This window comes from Bidens hawaiensis, unplaced genomic scaffold, assembly GCF_021521415.1.
Source record: "Bidens hawaiensis isolate Kalapana, Puna unplaced genomic scaffold, B.hawaiensis_p1.1 tig00016126_1, whole genome shotgun sequence".
In the NCBI taxonomy this organism is placed as follows: domain Eukaryota; kingdom Viridiplantae; phylum Streptophyta; class Magnoliopsida; order Asterales; family Asteraceae; genus Bidens; species Bidens hawaiensis.
Genome location: NW_027492469.1, coordinates 76,331 through 90,716, shown reverse-complemented (window position 1 = coordinate 90,716; position 14,386 = coordinate 76,331). Strand labels below are relative to the sequence as shown.

Here is a 14,386-nt window from a genome sequence, read left to right as displayed (position 1 = left end):
TCATGAAAGGCCAAATATTATAAAAACAAAAAAAAGTGATAACTTACAAGCGCCAAGTTACCCAATCATACAAGAGAAGGACAAAAATAAGCAACGAAACCACATATGTACCACCACTGGTAGACACTTACAATGGAAAATTGACAAAATTAAACCTGTTCTACTTCTCCCTATTAAAGTCACGCTGATGTTTTACCCAAAGGATAACGGTAGCTTTGATCTCATACACCAGATTGTGCACCATGAGAGCTTTACTTCCGGAGAATTTATCGTTTCCAACTTTCCATGAGTAAGATGTTTGTACATTTCCGACATTAGTTTTTATTATAATTATGCATCACTAAACAACTAATTTCAATCTCCTTAATTTGGTAATTACTAATTACAAATGCTGGTGTGCCATACATGAACAAATTAGAAAGGAAACTTATCTTATTACCACTGTTTTAATATGTGGATGTTTAGCATTAAGATTTTAAGTACACAAGAGGGTAATTGGTATCATGTGTTGAAGTAACATGGTGACACATGCAATATAATAATTATTATTATTCTATGTAGACTTATGCAAAATTCGAAAGAAAATCATTTTAATTCACATGATAACCTCATGAAAGCTAGCTTCACATATTTCACAAAATCAAATCTTAACACTTCCTTTCATTTTAGTAGTGGAACCAAACTTTTGAACTGGAAGGTCACAATTAATCAAAGTTTTATAATTAGGTGGTCAGATGAAAAGAAAAGGGAATTTTGTCGGCAGACCCCTCTAGTTCATTGATGTTGATATTCAGTTTTATTCATCATTGATCTTTGTTTTAGAGTTGTATCATACCAAATTTATAAGAGAAAAATACCATTATCATAGTGCCCCTGACTTTTAAATTGAAAAGAGTACGTACTACATAAAGTGGTCAATCTAGAAAGCCTATAAGACTATTCGCAGCGTGGAAGAAAACACGCCGCATGTGACATGTCCCACAAACACCATTGGGGGCATGGCTGCATTTAGGTGGTGGTTCTTAGTAAGGACTAATTTGCGGCAACATGCACCCATTTCGATTGTTTTTGGTCTTCCGACACATATAATTAAATAATAAAAAAGCATGTTACATGTGGGAAGAATGAGTATGATAACGTTGGAGGTAAAGACCGTAAAGATGTAATTGGGTGATAATAGAATATAACTTGCTGATAGACCTACATGTGAAAAGAATGTGTTATAGCGATTGTGAATAATCTAATATATTAATGCAAGTATAGAAATGTTTTATAATCCTCAAACTAGTCTTTTTCTTTTATTTTTATTTTTGTTATCATAATAATTACTTCAAATAATATTTTATAATAGGCCAAATCACACATGCATTGTCAGACAGAGCACCAGGTGCAACCATTTACCATATTTTCTCATCTTTCTTAATAAACAGATCTTCCATGTGAAGAGTAACTTCTATGCTTGTCATCTTCTCTTCTTGAAAACCATCATCAGAAACCATGAGTTTCAAACCACTCTTCTTCTTGATCTTCTTCTTGATCTTCTTTCATCTCTCGGTTTCATCATTTGGCTATGAAAAACAAAGTATTCCTAGAGAAAGATTTCAGTCAAGAAGAATGATGGCAGCTTCATCTCTCACCTCACTTTCCATGGATCCATCTAAGCACAAGGGTGCAGCCATGAACGAGTCACAAACATCCATGGAAGATAGTTTGAGGAACCGACCACCTAGCAAGTCAAACCCTTCACATAACTAGTGATCCACACATATTAATTGTGGTAGTACTTTGTGTAGAGATCATGAATAATGAGAGTTCATCTCTTTAGTTTTCCACGTTTTCTTGTAGTTTAGCACTTTCTTTTAGGTGGCTTTGCCTCTCTAGAAGCTCCAAAAACATCTCCTCCTCCCTCTCTTCTCCATGTACACTTAGAACGTCCATTCGTGGGCGTTTATGGGTGATAGATGCGCCTTTCCTCTCTCTTCCACATCATCCTCTATCCATTGTGTCCCCACGACTCGAAAAACATGGTAATGTTGCAATTTACCTGATCTTATTGGTTAATAAAACATTGACTGGTTTGTGGGGTTTGAAGATTTTAGCTCTTGTTCTTGAAGGGAAGGAGATCTTAATGTAGAAAGTTTTGGTTTTAGCCAAATTGTTAATTAATTCATACGCTAATGTGATTTGTGAAGCTCTTCACATGACTAGTATTTTTTTGTAAATTTTTTATATTTATTTATTTTAGTAGTACTTTGCTTAGAATATGAAGAAAGAGGATTCAATAATTTTTCTCATGTTCTTTCTATCATTTTATATCTTGTAGTGATAGATGGGAGGATTTTAATGTATGAACTTTTAATCTTTCCAATTTTTTCTAATATTTTATGATTTAGCATGGCTATGTGTATCTATCAAACCGAACTGATAGTAATAGCTGTTCCGACCTGCTTTTGTCATGGTGCTATCAAGGCATTTATCTTAATCTGGTCATGCATAATATTAGAAATGGCAGTGAAACTTCCATCAACTGTAGTTAATTTCTTCCTCAACATGTACTTGTAAAATATCATGACAATAATAACATTATAACAAATACATGAAACTTGCATACAAATGCGTAAATAAATAAAATTTTATTGCACTTTTAAGTGTGAAAATATACAAGTTTGTAAATGTTAGCAGATAAAAACTCCCAAATTCGAATCAAGAATATAGACACCTTAAACGAATCTCATGTTGTCTAATTTGTTTTGATTTATCCACACATAAGAATGTTGTGTGCCTTAAATATCACTAACGAGTTTTGTACGCATTGGCTGTGGATGAGGAGATAACTGTACAATTAAGCGTGATTGCATGGGAGATTAGGAGCACCGGAGCAGCGACCAGAAGAGTAAAATATTATACATGTAATAATAACATAATAACCCAGTAATGAACTACGTTGTTGGTCGAGCACAAAATAACAGGGTTGCATGACTAATTACGAGTTGATTTAATTAGGAACAAAAACTACACAAAATACAAGGACCATACACCTCTATTTATATTAACCTAGCTTAACTTGGGTCGTACCACTCTAATTCCTACCAATACTCAAAAGACTTAAAATAAACTTTATAGTGTACCTTTAACTCTATTTATCTTCTTTAACCTTTAAACTCTTTATTATTCGATTTATCCTATGCACTTCTTGGTTGGTCATACTAGCCCCTCACAGTCAAGTTTAATCCTATAAACTACAGTTAAATATCAATGTTTTAGAATCGATCGAACCAAAAATCAAACAGAACGCTTACCGGTCCATTCCGAGAACCGCCAACAAAACACTGTGGTAAATCTAACCTACCTCTAAACATGTGGAGTTGTAAGACTTTTTGTTACAATTGGTCACATATCCGATCTAGCCCCGCGTTCTTTTGTACTCTTATAGATCAAGGTTCAAGAAAACATAATGAAATGAATGTCATTTACTATATAGTGCATGCATCTTTAATAATTTAATGAATATTGATCTGGCCCTTTCATTAAGACGTGTTTGAACTTCGAAGTAGCTTTCATTTTCTTTCTTTCTTTGCTTTCATTATACGGGATCCAGTGTTTTCAAGACCGTAGCCACTGTCAAATCGATAGCTCCAACACTTAATATTTTTTTTTTTTAAAAGACAAATTTCTTTTACTTTAATTTTGAAACACAAAACCAGGACTTTCGGGTATTTAAAATCAACTAGTTCATTTGAGTCTAGTCATTAGTCGTATCCAACTCGACAATACCAATAGTTTATGGTTCAACCGCTCAGCGGACCAGTTGATTAGTTCTGTTTTCAAGATATTAATAATGTGTTCTTGACTTCTTTCATGATTCAATAGATATTTTCTTATATTTTGTGTGTTTGCATGGTGCAGATCTGCCACCCGAGCCATTATTTAAGCCACGGTTTCTTGTCTGCTAGTCCAGCAATGAATATTAGTGCAGTGTTCAAAACGGAATGTTTTTTTATAATAAATTGAATAGTTTACAAACAGTACTCCTTAAATATCATTTTGATCTTAAATAACAAAAATGACATTAATTATTAAGTGCACAGTTCATACATAATTGTCGCCGATTTATGATGTTACATAATTATTTGTACGTGTTACACAATTATGGTGTGAAATTATTTGTATATTAAAAATATATCTATTATATGTATGGATATTGTTTAGTGTTGTACGCTTCAAGTCCCGCATTTGGCCTACGGTGTGACACAACAACCGACAATCAGCAGAAATGGGAACCACAATACTTGGTCCGCGGGAAATGTCCACGAGTTTTCAAGTACCTAAGTTTTTGCGCGCCTTGTTGACGTTTAGGAGAAAAAGGTGATGGGTAATAATTGATGAGTTGGGTTAAAATAAAAGAGAAAATTCTTAAAATAACCTATTTTAAAGAGAGAGAGTCCAAAATAGCCCTTTATTTCTTAGAATTTTTTAAAATTCAGACTCTGCAAACGCATTGGGAAAAGATAATAATATAGAGGGAGCAGGCCAAATCTTTAAAGAAAGTTAGGTAGCATACCAGATTTAGGAAGATATTGAAGGTAAAGTCCAAATAATTTTGAAATGTTGGAACAAAAGTTCAAAATTTTCCTAAACTTTATTTCTCAAAATACCGTCTTGAGACACTATTTTTTTATGTTTCCTACATTTTACGTCCATATTTTCAAATTCTAAGAAAAATAGATTTTTAGATCTCGTCTTGAGAGACGAGATTCTACCACCACCACCACCACCCACCGTTCGCCACCACTACCATCCACCCCCACCACCCACCTACCATCCGCCACTACCAGTGGAGGACGGTGGGTGATGGTGATGGATGATGGTGGCGGACAATGGTGGTGGGTGGTGATCGATGGTAGTGGCGGACGGTGGGTGGGTGGTGGGGTTGGATGGAGGTGGTGGCAAACGGTGGGTGGTGGATGGTGGTGGTAGAAGGCGAACAGTGAGTGGTGGGGGTGGTGGTAGAATCTCGTCTCTCAAGACGAGATTTAAAAATCTCTATTTCCTATAATTTGAAAATATGGACAGAAAAGATAGGAAACATAAAAAAACAGTTTCTCAATACGATATTTTGAGAAAAAAAAGTTTAGGAAAAATTTGAACTTTTACTCCACAATTTCAAAATTATTTGGACTTTACCTTCAATATCTTCTGAAATCTGGTATGCTACCTAACTTTCTTTAAAGATTTGGCTTGCTCCCTCTATATTATTATATTTTCCCGATGCGTCTGGAGAGTCCAAATTCTAAAAAATTATGAGAAAAAAATGGCTAGTTTGGCTTTCTCTATATAAAAAGGGCTATTTTGGGAATTTTCCCCAAAATAAAAATGGGTTCGAGTAGGAGTTTGTGAGTTTTGGTACAGGTGTGGTTATTTTAATATTTATATATTTTAGGATGTTACCACACGAAAACAGAGCACGAAATTTGCTACACAATTTTTGTATTGATGTTGTGTTGAGTTTGTGTTGAATTCAACCCATTTTTGTTGATGGGTTATTTCACAAATACGAAGTTGAGAGTGAAAATATATTTAAACTTATTTGTCTTTATACTTGTTTGAGGTTATGTTTTTTATTTTACTAGTTGAGTGCCCTTGTCATGTGGCGGCAACGACAATTTGCAACGCTGTAGTCGTTTATGTTGGTTCATAAGTCAACTTTATTATATAACTGTTTTTATAGTTATTACTGTTTCAAGTTAACAGCATCAATATGGTATGTCTTTTTCATAACTGTTAAACATGTGAAATAAAAAATAAACTGACATTAAACTTATTGTCTAATTCATTAAACTATAATGACAGTGCAATAAACTAAAACAAGAATAATAAATTCTAGTTATACTTCTCCCATATTCTAATTATCTCATCTTGGTTTTTCAACCATCATTCATTATCGGCGAACATGCTATCTAAAGATTCACAAAGAGGTTGATGCCCAGGTTTCGTTGATACATTTGGTGGAGGCTGAGATTTTTTTTTGTTGGCTACTTGCATTGCTATATCTTCTATAGCAGGTTTCGATACTGAAAAAAAAATAATATTTAATCTCTTATATATGCTTTAATAAAGTAATAATATTATATGTAGTTAGTATACATACCAAAGCTTCAAACTTTTTCTACGTTTCGTCCATTACAATTTCATTGTTTATATAATACAAAAATGATTAACCTAGTATGATGAAAAAACATGAAGAAAAAACAAGTAAAATCAAACACTTGTGCCATTATATAAAACATGTAATGGATCAATATTTCGTATCAGTGTCATTGGACATCCAATCTTTCAATCGAAGTTTATGAGGCGGCAAACCACTAACATTTAGTGAGTTTAGGAACCCGGTCGGATAAAAGTTGTGGTTATCGATCTCAACTTCGTCAAAACTATAATAAACCCTTTTCTCACCTTGAAAATTATCGATCATTTGATATTAATACATTTTTGGTATGTGGATAATTTTGTGATTCCACAACACAATAGAAGTTTATGTGTACATTGAGTCTATTTTATTCTAATGGTTTTGTAATTTGAATTGTATAATTGGGAGGGTTGGTTTTGTAATTTCATAGTTGATAATGTAAAATAGAAAGAGGGGTGTTTATAAACATTTTATAGGTTTTTAGTTGTATATCTAAGTTGCACTTTAATGCTTCATTGACTTGTACATTATAATCTACAAATAGGTTTAGAATTTTTTTTATATCGAAACGTCGACAAAAACAAGCATGTCGTAATGGCTGGTTTAGTTTTTTTAAGAACATTATATGTTTAAAATATAGGCAAAAGAAAAAAAAAGACAAGTTTTTCAAAATTTTTTGATAAATATGAGGGGTAAAATGTGTAACATTTCTAGATATTACAAAAGTTAACTAAAGTTTAAGGATATATAATGTAAGTTTTAAGGGGTATATGTTGTAAATATAAAATAACAATTAGAAGCTATGATTAGTGATTTGCTTTAAGTAAAAAATGCCCCTAATTTATTTTAATTTTATGCATTGAAACTTGTAAATGTTGCATTATAGATTGGACCTCTTAAAAATTAAGAGGCCCTTGACTCCTCTATTATATATAGTAAAAATTTATTTTAAAAGGGTTATTATCTCCAAAGTTGATAGAAAAGTTAACTTTCGATCCAATTATTAGTGTTAATTCTAATGACAAGATTGGATAATATAAGGCATAATCCAATTTCGAAAAAGGGGTAAATCGAGTCCACAATATACTGGGTCATATAAGATCATTGCGCGAGTTGTAGAAGTTTCCTATCGTTTAAAATTTTTCAAAGAATTATGCCAAATACACAATATTTTTCATATATCCTGTCTATGTAAGAACTCGGTGTCAACGAAAAGCATCAAAATTAACAACACACTTAATTACGTGGAAAAGCCTTTGGAAATTCTTGATAGAATGTTGAAGAAACTTTGCAATAAGAGTTTGGATCAAGTAAAAGTTCTCTTTAAGCATATCAAGGGATCTGATCTGAATAAGAAAAAAAAAAATTGATCTTGATATCTATTATTAATTATTCTATACTAAGAGTAAGGGCCTTTAGGCTTCAGCAGAGGTGCACAAAAAACCGGTTTCAGCCAAACCGGTTCCTAACCAACCTAAACCATCAGTTTTAGAACCGGTTCCCCATAAGATATACCAAACAAATCGTTTTTAAAACCGAACCGATTTGAGAAAAACAGGTTTATGAACCGGACCAAACCCGACATGACCTAGCCGGCCTATCTTGTTTCTAAACCGGTTTATAAATCGAACCGGTTTAACTCAAACCGGTTTGACCAGCCGTTGACCAAGCCGGTTCGGTTTGGGTTTAAAATGGGTTTTGTACACCTCTAGGCTTTAGACATTGAGGTCCTGGGCTATTTAGCCCAAAGATGAACATGGGTCATACCGTTCACACTTCACAGTTCAGACTCCAGAGGTGGTCCGTTTTCCATTTTCATCAATCGCACTGGACGCTGCACCATTATTCAGTCAGCGCTGAATCGCACTGGTCACACAGACGAAGTCACTTCCCGCCCTCAACAAACCCCTAATTTTGACTTTGACTTTGACTTTGACTCACCGGCAAATTTCTCCGATGGACACCGGAGACAGCAGCGAGGAAAGTCCGATAGAAAATAAAAAAAGCAAATCCAAATCCAAAACTCCAAGGAAACCTAAAGCAAGTGCTCTTAAACAGAGTCAGTATCTCTCTCTTATATCTCTTACTCGTTCAACATGTATATCACCTAATTAAGTTATATGCCATTTATTTCAGAATCTCCGGCTGAATTCTTTGCGGAGAACAAAAACATAGCTGGATTCGATAATGTGAGTTTCATAACTTCATTAGGTTTAATTCAATTGATTTTTGTGTAATATTATGGAAATTGAGTTAGGAATATGTGTTTGTTTTGAATGAATGCTAGCCTGGGAAGTCGCTATACACTACGGTTAGAGAACTTGTGGAGAATGCACTTGATTCTGCTGAGTCTATTGCTGAGCTTCCGTTTGTCGAAGTAACTATGTAAGTGGCTAGGGTTTTGTAATCAGTTATGTGTAAGTGCATAATCGTGATTTTTATATTTGATATTGTTTTGGTATGACAGTGAGGAGATTAATAAAAGCAAGTTCAATTCCATGATTGGTCTTATTGACCGTGAGCGAATTGATGAGGCGCTGTATGGTGATTTTGAGACTGACAAGGCTCGTGAGGTTTGTACCTTTGTAGTAAAAGTTTTCAACAATTAATAGGTGCATGACTTGAAAAGTTTGATAAATTCAAAATCATAAGCTGCATCAACCTCATTTCATTTCACAATTTCACTTATGTTGTACTGTCTTTCTCTGTTTTATGTGCTACTATTAGAAACGGCTTGCCAAAGAAGCTCGTTTTCAAGAAATTCAGGCAAAAAATGTGGCACTTGGGAAGAAAGTAAAAGAACCGGCTGCTGCAAAGGCCATCAAGGGTCGAGGTGAGGCCTCATTTTACAGGGTGACTTGTAAGGTCTGACATATCTCTGCTCTGAATCTTTTATTACTTTATTTTTTTTAGATTTGTGATACATTCGTTTTAGGTTCATAACTTTTTGCTCGGTTCAGCTTTTGATGATGACCAATGGCTTGAAATGTTTTGTAGGATAACGGACGAGGAATGCCCCATGATGATATTCCAAATATGTTCGGACGAGGTTTGGTTATCTAGTTTCATGCTGATTGACAATTTGACATATTAAATACATTGTGCTTATGCATGATACCGGTCAACATGATTATGCAGTTTTATCTGGGACCAAGTATGGGCTGAAACAAACACGAGGAAAATTCGGACTTGGTGCAAAAATGGTCTGTACTACTTTCTATATAATCATATTTGTGATTTAATATAAGTGTGTGTTAATATAGGCATGTATTCCTTCTAGGCAGTAGATAACTCAGTTAGGATGTAGAAAGATAGATCATCTCACACTATTCTAACTGCGTTCAGGGTATTTTTCTGCAGCATACATTCTGTTTCTGTTTATAAAGAAAATATTATTGTGATGGAACTAGTGACTGCTGGATCACTGTTTGTTTTTTCAGGCATTAATTTGGTCAAAGATGAGTACTGGTCTACCTATTGAGATATTCTCGTCAATGAAGGGTCAAAATTACACCTCATTTTGCAGGCTGGATATAGATATTCATCGGTATTGTTCTAGCCCATTAAATATTACTCATAAAAGACTAATCAGATTTTTCTAGTGCAAAAACTGGTGCTCTAATATTTTGTTCTTTTTCTTTCATGATTAGAAACATACCTCATGTTCATGTACACGAGAAGAGAGAGAACAAAGAACAATGGCATGGAGCTGAAATCCAAGTTGTAATAGAGGGAAACTGGACAACATATCGTGTATGTATCAATTTGTGTTTCTATTCAAGCTATAATGTTATAATGATGATGTATATGGTCTTCTATAGTTTGTCATTATCTCTTAACTAACACCCTTTTCTTTTTCATGTTTACAGTCGAAGATATTGCATTATATGCGTCAAATGGCTGTTATTACTCCGTATGCCCAATTCATGTTTCGATCTGTATCAGACACTGCAGAGTACTACCCAGCCCCTTGTTATATCAATAAATATACATGAAAAAGAAAATTTAACATTTTTGTTTTTTAATTTTATTGTGTGGTAATGCGTTACTTATCATGCGAATTAATTCTGTTTTTACTTTGCACTTTTGAAGTAAAACTGTCAGCATAAGGTTTGCGAGAAGGACAGATGTAATGCCTGCAGTTCCTCTTGAAACAAAGTACCATCCATCGGCTGTGGATTTGCTTCTCATTAAACGTCTAATTGGTGAAACTACAAAGCAGAACCTTTTGCAGTTTCTTCAGCATGAATTTGTTAACATTGGGAAGTCACATGCTGAAAGATTGATTGGTACAAAATTCACTCTACACCTCTGTAATAATATGCATCTGTGCCGCTAGGCAGCGTAGAAGCTATGTGATAATCTGTTCATCTATAAACATGTTCACACTTCAGATATAATAATTTATGTTTATAAAAGAAAATTGCTATCTGACATAAAGATCTTTAATGATTTAGTTTAGTTCCTTGGAGGATTCTTTTTTTCCCTCCATGCATTTATATCACAGTTTTAACTATAGCTTTGGGTTCTTCACAAAAATGTCACTAACTGCAGTTATAAGTATCTGGCTTAAATTTCCTAGTTAATTCTCCACATATCATTATAGTTCAAGCTGTACAACTGAAAAGCTACCCTTCATAATCAAGCGTAGCCATTAGCCAAAGCTTTTATTAAATCAATAGATTGTCACAACATAAGAATCTGAGTGTGAGCTTAATCTCATAAATTAGGAGAACTAAGAGGCGGCGTATTCAACATTTCTGCTTAATTATTATTAAGAAAGTCCTTCAATGTTACCATGACCTGTAACTCAACTTGGTTCTTACTACTTCACTGGGACTTTTACATCTCAAGTAGCTTTATTGTACAAGTTAGTTGAATAAAATTCTCCTAAGGGCAGATGGTTATACAAATTGTTCATCCATCAAACTGGGTATTTGGGTTTAATGTCAACTACATGATAATGAATGTCCTTTTGTTTATCTTGCTAGTTGCATGACCTTGGGTTAATGTATGTCTTGGATATGCTAATTTTATCTTTTGATTTTAGTTGTAGCTGATATTTTTTAATTATATTTTTTCACTTTTATCATATTACAGGAGAAATGGGTCCCGATTTCAGCCCCAAAACACTAGTCAAATCACTGACTCCACAGCAAATTGTTCGCATCCATCAATTGTTTCGTCAAGCCAAGTTTGATGATCCTACTGGTGATGTAAGATGCTTTTTGTTTAATGTAGTTGTTTCCTTTGAAAATTAAGTTAATCAACAAAAAAAGCTATTGCTGCTTATTATTTATATTCTGAATGAATTTGGTATTCAAGTAATTGGAAGTTCATAAATAACATTGCTTCTTTATAGTGCCTTAGTCCTGCAGGGGAGTACAACCTTCGCTTGGGTATTATAAAGGAACTTCACCCAGACATGGTTGCAACTTATACTGCAAGGTAATATGCATTCCTGATATTATTTATAAAACGTTCAACCTCAATTAAAAATTGACACATCTGGGATTAACATCAAATTGTAGTGCTCAAGTATTTGAAGGACATCCATTTATTGTGGAAGCTGGAGTCAGTCTGGGAGGGAAGGATGTCAAGCAAGTAAGTTTATTATTTCTTTTCGCCTAAAGATCTCATTTGCAACTTTCAGTTTATGAGTGATTCTATAATCTGAGTTTTATTTTGCATTTTATTACTGACTTTACAACCTAGTCACATTCCATTACCGGTTGTAGCACCTGTGCAACTGGTAGCATGCCATTTCTTTTGCTGATTGCGTGACATACAAAAGTTGTTGATATTTACGCATGTTAGTGTATAACATAGATGTCACATGGCATCTGGTGTGACATTTAATCAGTTTTCGAAATATAGTTTTATAAAAATGGATCATTTTTAAACTTGTAAATTATATAAACAAAATGGATCATTTTATCAGTCTTCTAAAAATATTCCGATTTTAAAATCTTTTCAAATAAAGGATTTTATTTCCATTTGTGTCATTTGATGTGGTGGCTAGCATGACATTAACTGGTGCCACGCCATCAGTTTACAGGCAAAATCAATCAAAACGAGGCTAGTTGCTAAAAGTTGAGAATCACGTAATGCTTGTTTCTAATTCATGCAGTTTGCCCTTTGTTTTTCTACTAGAAGAATGAAACTTACCATTTCCTTGTTCTATGTTGGTATCAAATTTTAGGGCTTAAATATCTTTCGGTTTGCAAACCGAATTCCATTGCTTTTTGAGCAAGGTGCTGATGTTGTTACCAGAACCGCAATGAAGAGAATTAAGTAAGACTTTTATTAATTTCAACGCTTCTGCTTTAATGTGGATGGTTGAGTTATTCTCACCACTTTTTAACAGCAACTATCTTCATTCTTTTATTTTTCAGTTGGAATATTTACAAAATTAATCAGACGCAAGACAAAATTGGCGTTTTTGTAAGCATCGTAAGCACAAAAATCCCGTTCAAAGGGACTGGAAAGGAGTATATTGGAGATGACATAAGCGAGATAGCTTCTGCTGTGAAGGTACGCACACTTCAATATTCATTTTTAGTTTTCAATAAATGTAAAAGCTTTTCGTAGTTAACATAGCAACCTATGCTTTTCAGACTTCAATTAAACAGTGCTGCGCTCAACTAAAGTAAAAAATAGTGAAGAAAATACAGGCGCGTGAGCAGCAAGAGAGGAAAAGAAATTTAAGCAAGTAAGCTCAACACCTTTTATGTCACACCACACTTAAATACAAAATAATAATTTAATTGCTTTCTCTGTCGACTGTAGGTACATTGATGATGCTACGAATGCCATCTATGGAATACTGAAAGAGTCATCACAATTGCATGTGAAAAAAAAGAAACTCATGGACATCAAGGATGAAGATTCAGAAATACTTCAGAAGGTTTCAAATCGTTTAATAACGAAAGAAATGCTGAGTGAAAAACTCGCCCAACATGTTGAGCAGGTAGGCAATCTTTTATGTTACATGTGATTGGGTGAATTCTGTTTATTTATGTTGTTTGTTGGCTACAGGTGGATTATGAGATGGCGATGGAATATGCTACACAAAGTGGAGTGAGAGAAGAACCGAGAGAGAACATATACCTACAACCACCGGAACCTCAAAAGAACTTCATAGACTTTCATTCTCCTGTCTTTGTTTTCAGGCTCATTCAGTAGGTAAATCATCAAATTAACTTGGAAATAAGTTATCTTCATAGAACTGGCACCACATTGTTGCGTTGTATCAAAACTAGAAACAACATAGTTTGAATAGATTTATTTTTCCTTAGGTAACACTACTTTTCCATTATTGTTTTTTAGCTTTGTATCCTGAATTTGTTTAGTTATTATATTACATGTCTACAGATGTGTGCTTTTGTATGTATATATGCGTGGGCTTGGCATCAATTTGGGTGTGTTTTAGCTGTTAATATGTTGATTTGAGTTATGTTATATCCATAACGGATCAATATATAATAAGCTAGTTAAATGTAAAAGATTCACTGAAAGTTATGTAATTAGTATTTTTAAGTTTTAACACACAATTTTCTAAATTAATTCTTTTAGAAAAGTATTTTTTTGCTTTTTAAATTTATTAATTGGTTGTGAAATGTGAACCAAGTATATGTGTTGCTTATAAAGCTCCTCCATTCTACAAATAGCTTTTATTGTATTTTGTTTCTCTGTTGATCATTGTGTCCCAACTCTTCATTTTTATGGTGTAATCTGGCAAATAAAAAAGGTCAACAAGATGCAAGGACGACTAATTGGGAGTTAACAATTGACAAAAGGTGCTCAAATAACCCGAACCCAGAATCGGACCCGAAAAAAAAACCCCAAAACCAGTTTTTTTATAGTTGGGCTTTTACAACCCGACCCTGCCAGTAGTGTACAGACAGGGCATGCATTTCAATACCTGGACCTGGACCTGGAACCGGGTCTGATTTGTACCCGGTAATACACCAAAACCATAACCGGTTCCATACCGGAACCAGGTTTTTCCAATACCCGAGATCGAAAAATACCACAAAAATACCCCAAAAAGTGCAGCCCTTTTAAAAAACTTAATCTATATCCAAAAAACACGCAAAAAAAAACCCGAATACAAGGCTTTTTCAATACCCGGAAATAGGGTATTCAAATACCGGTTCTATACCTGACCCGAACCCGGTGCTTAGGATATGGTTTTTA

General features: G+C 34.1%; 1 protein-coding gene across 1 annotated transcript; it reads left to right on the top strand.

Moving 5' to 3' along the window:
* Positions 1-8,118: 8,118 nt before the first annotated feature.
* Positions 8,119-13,399, top strand: LOC143550683 (DNA topoisomerase 6 subunit B-like). The gene is made up of 18 exons (XM_077041294.1): positions 8,119-8,246; positions 8,324-8,376; positions 8,475-8,572; positions 8,655-8,760; positions 8,915-9,052; positions 9,185-9,236; positions 9,326-9,390; positions 9,628-9,734; positions 9,838-9,940; positions 10,057-10,142; positions 10,280-10,476; positions 11,288-11,403; positions 11,550-11,635; positions 11,719-11,791; positions 12,390-12,481; positions 12,583-12,899; positions 12,977-13,157; positions 13,226-13,399. Exons 1-16 carry the CDS (start codon positions 8,144-8,146, stop codon positions 12,776-12,778), a joined length of 1,671 nt encoding a protein of 556 aa, XP_076897409.1. The 5' UTR covers positions 8,119-8,143; the 3' UTR covers positions 12,779-12,899; positions 12,977-13,157; positions 13,226-13,399.
* The last annotated feature ends 987 nt before the right edge of the window (positions 13,400-14,386 follow it).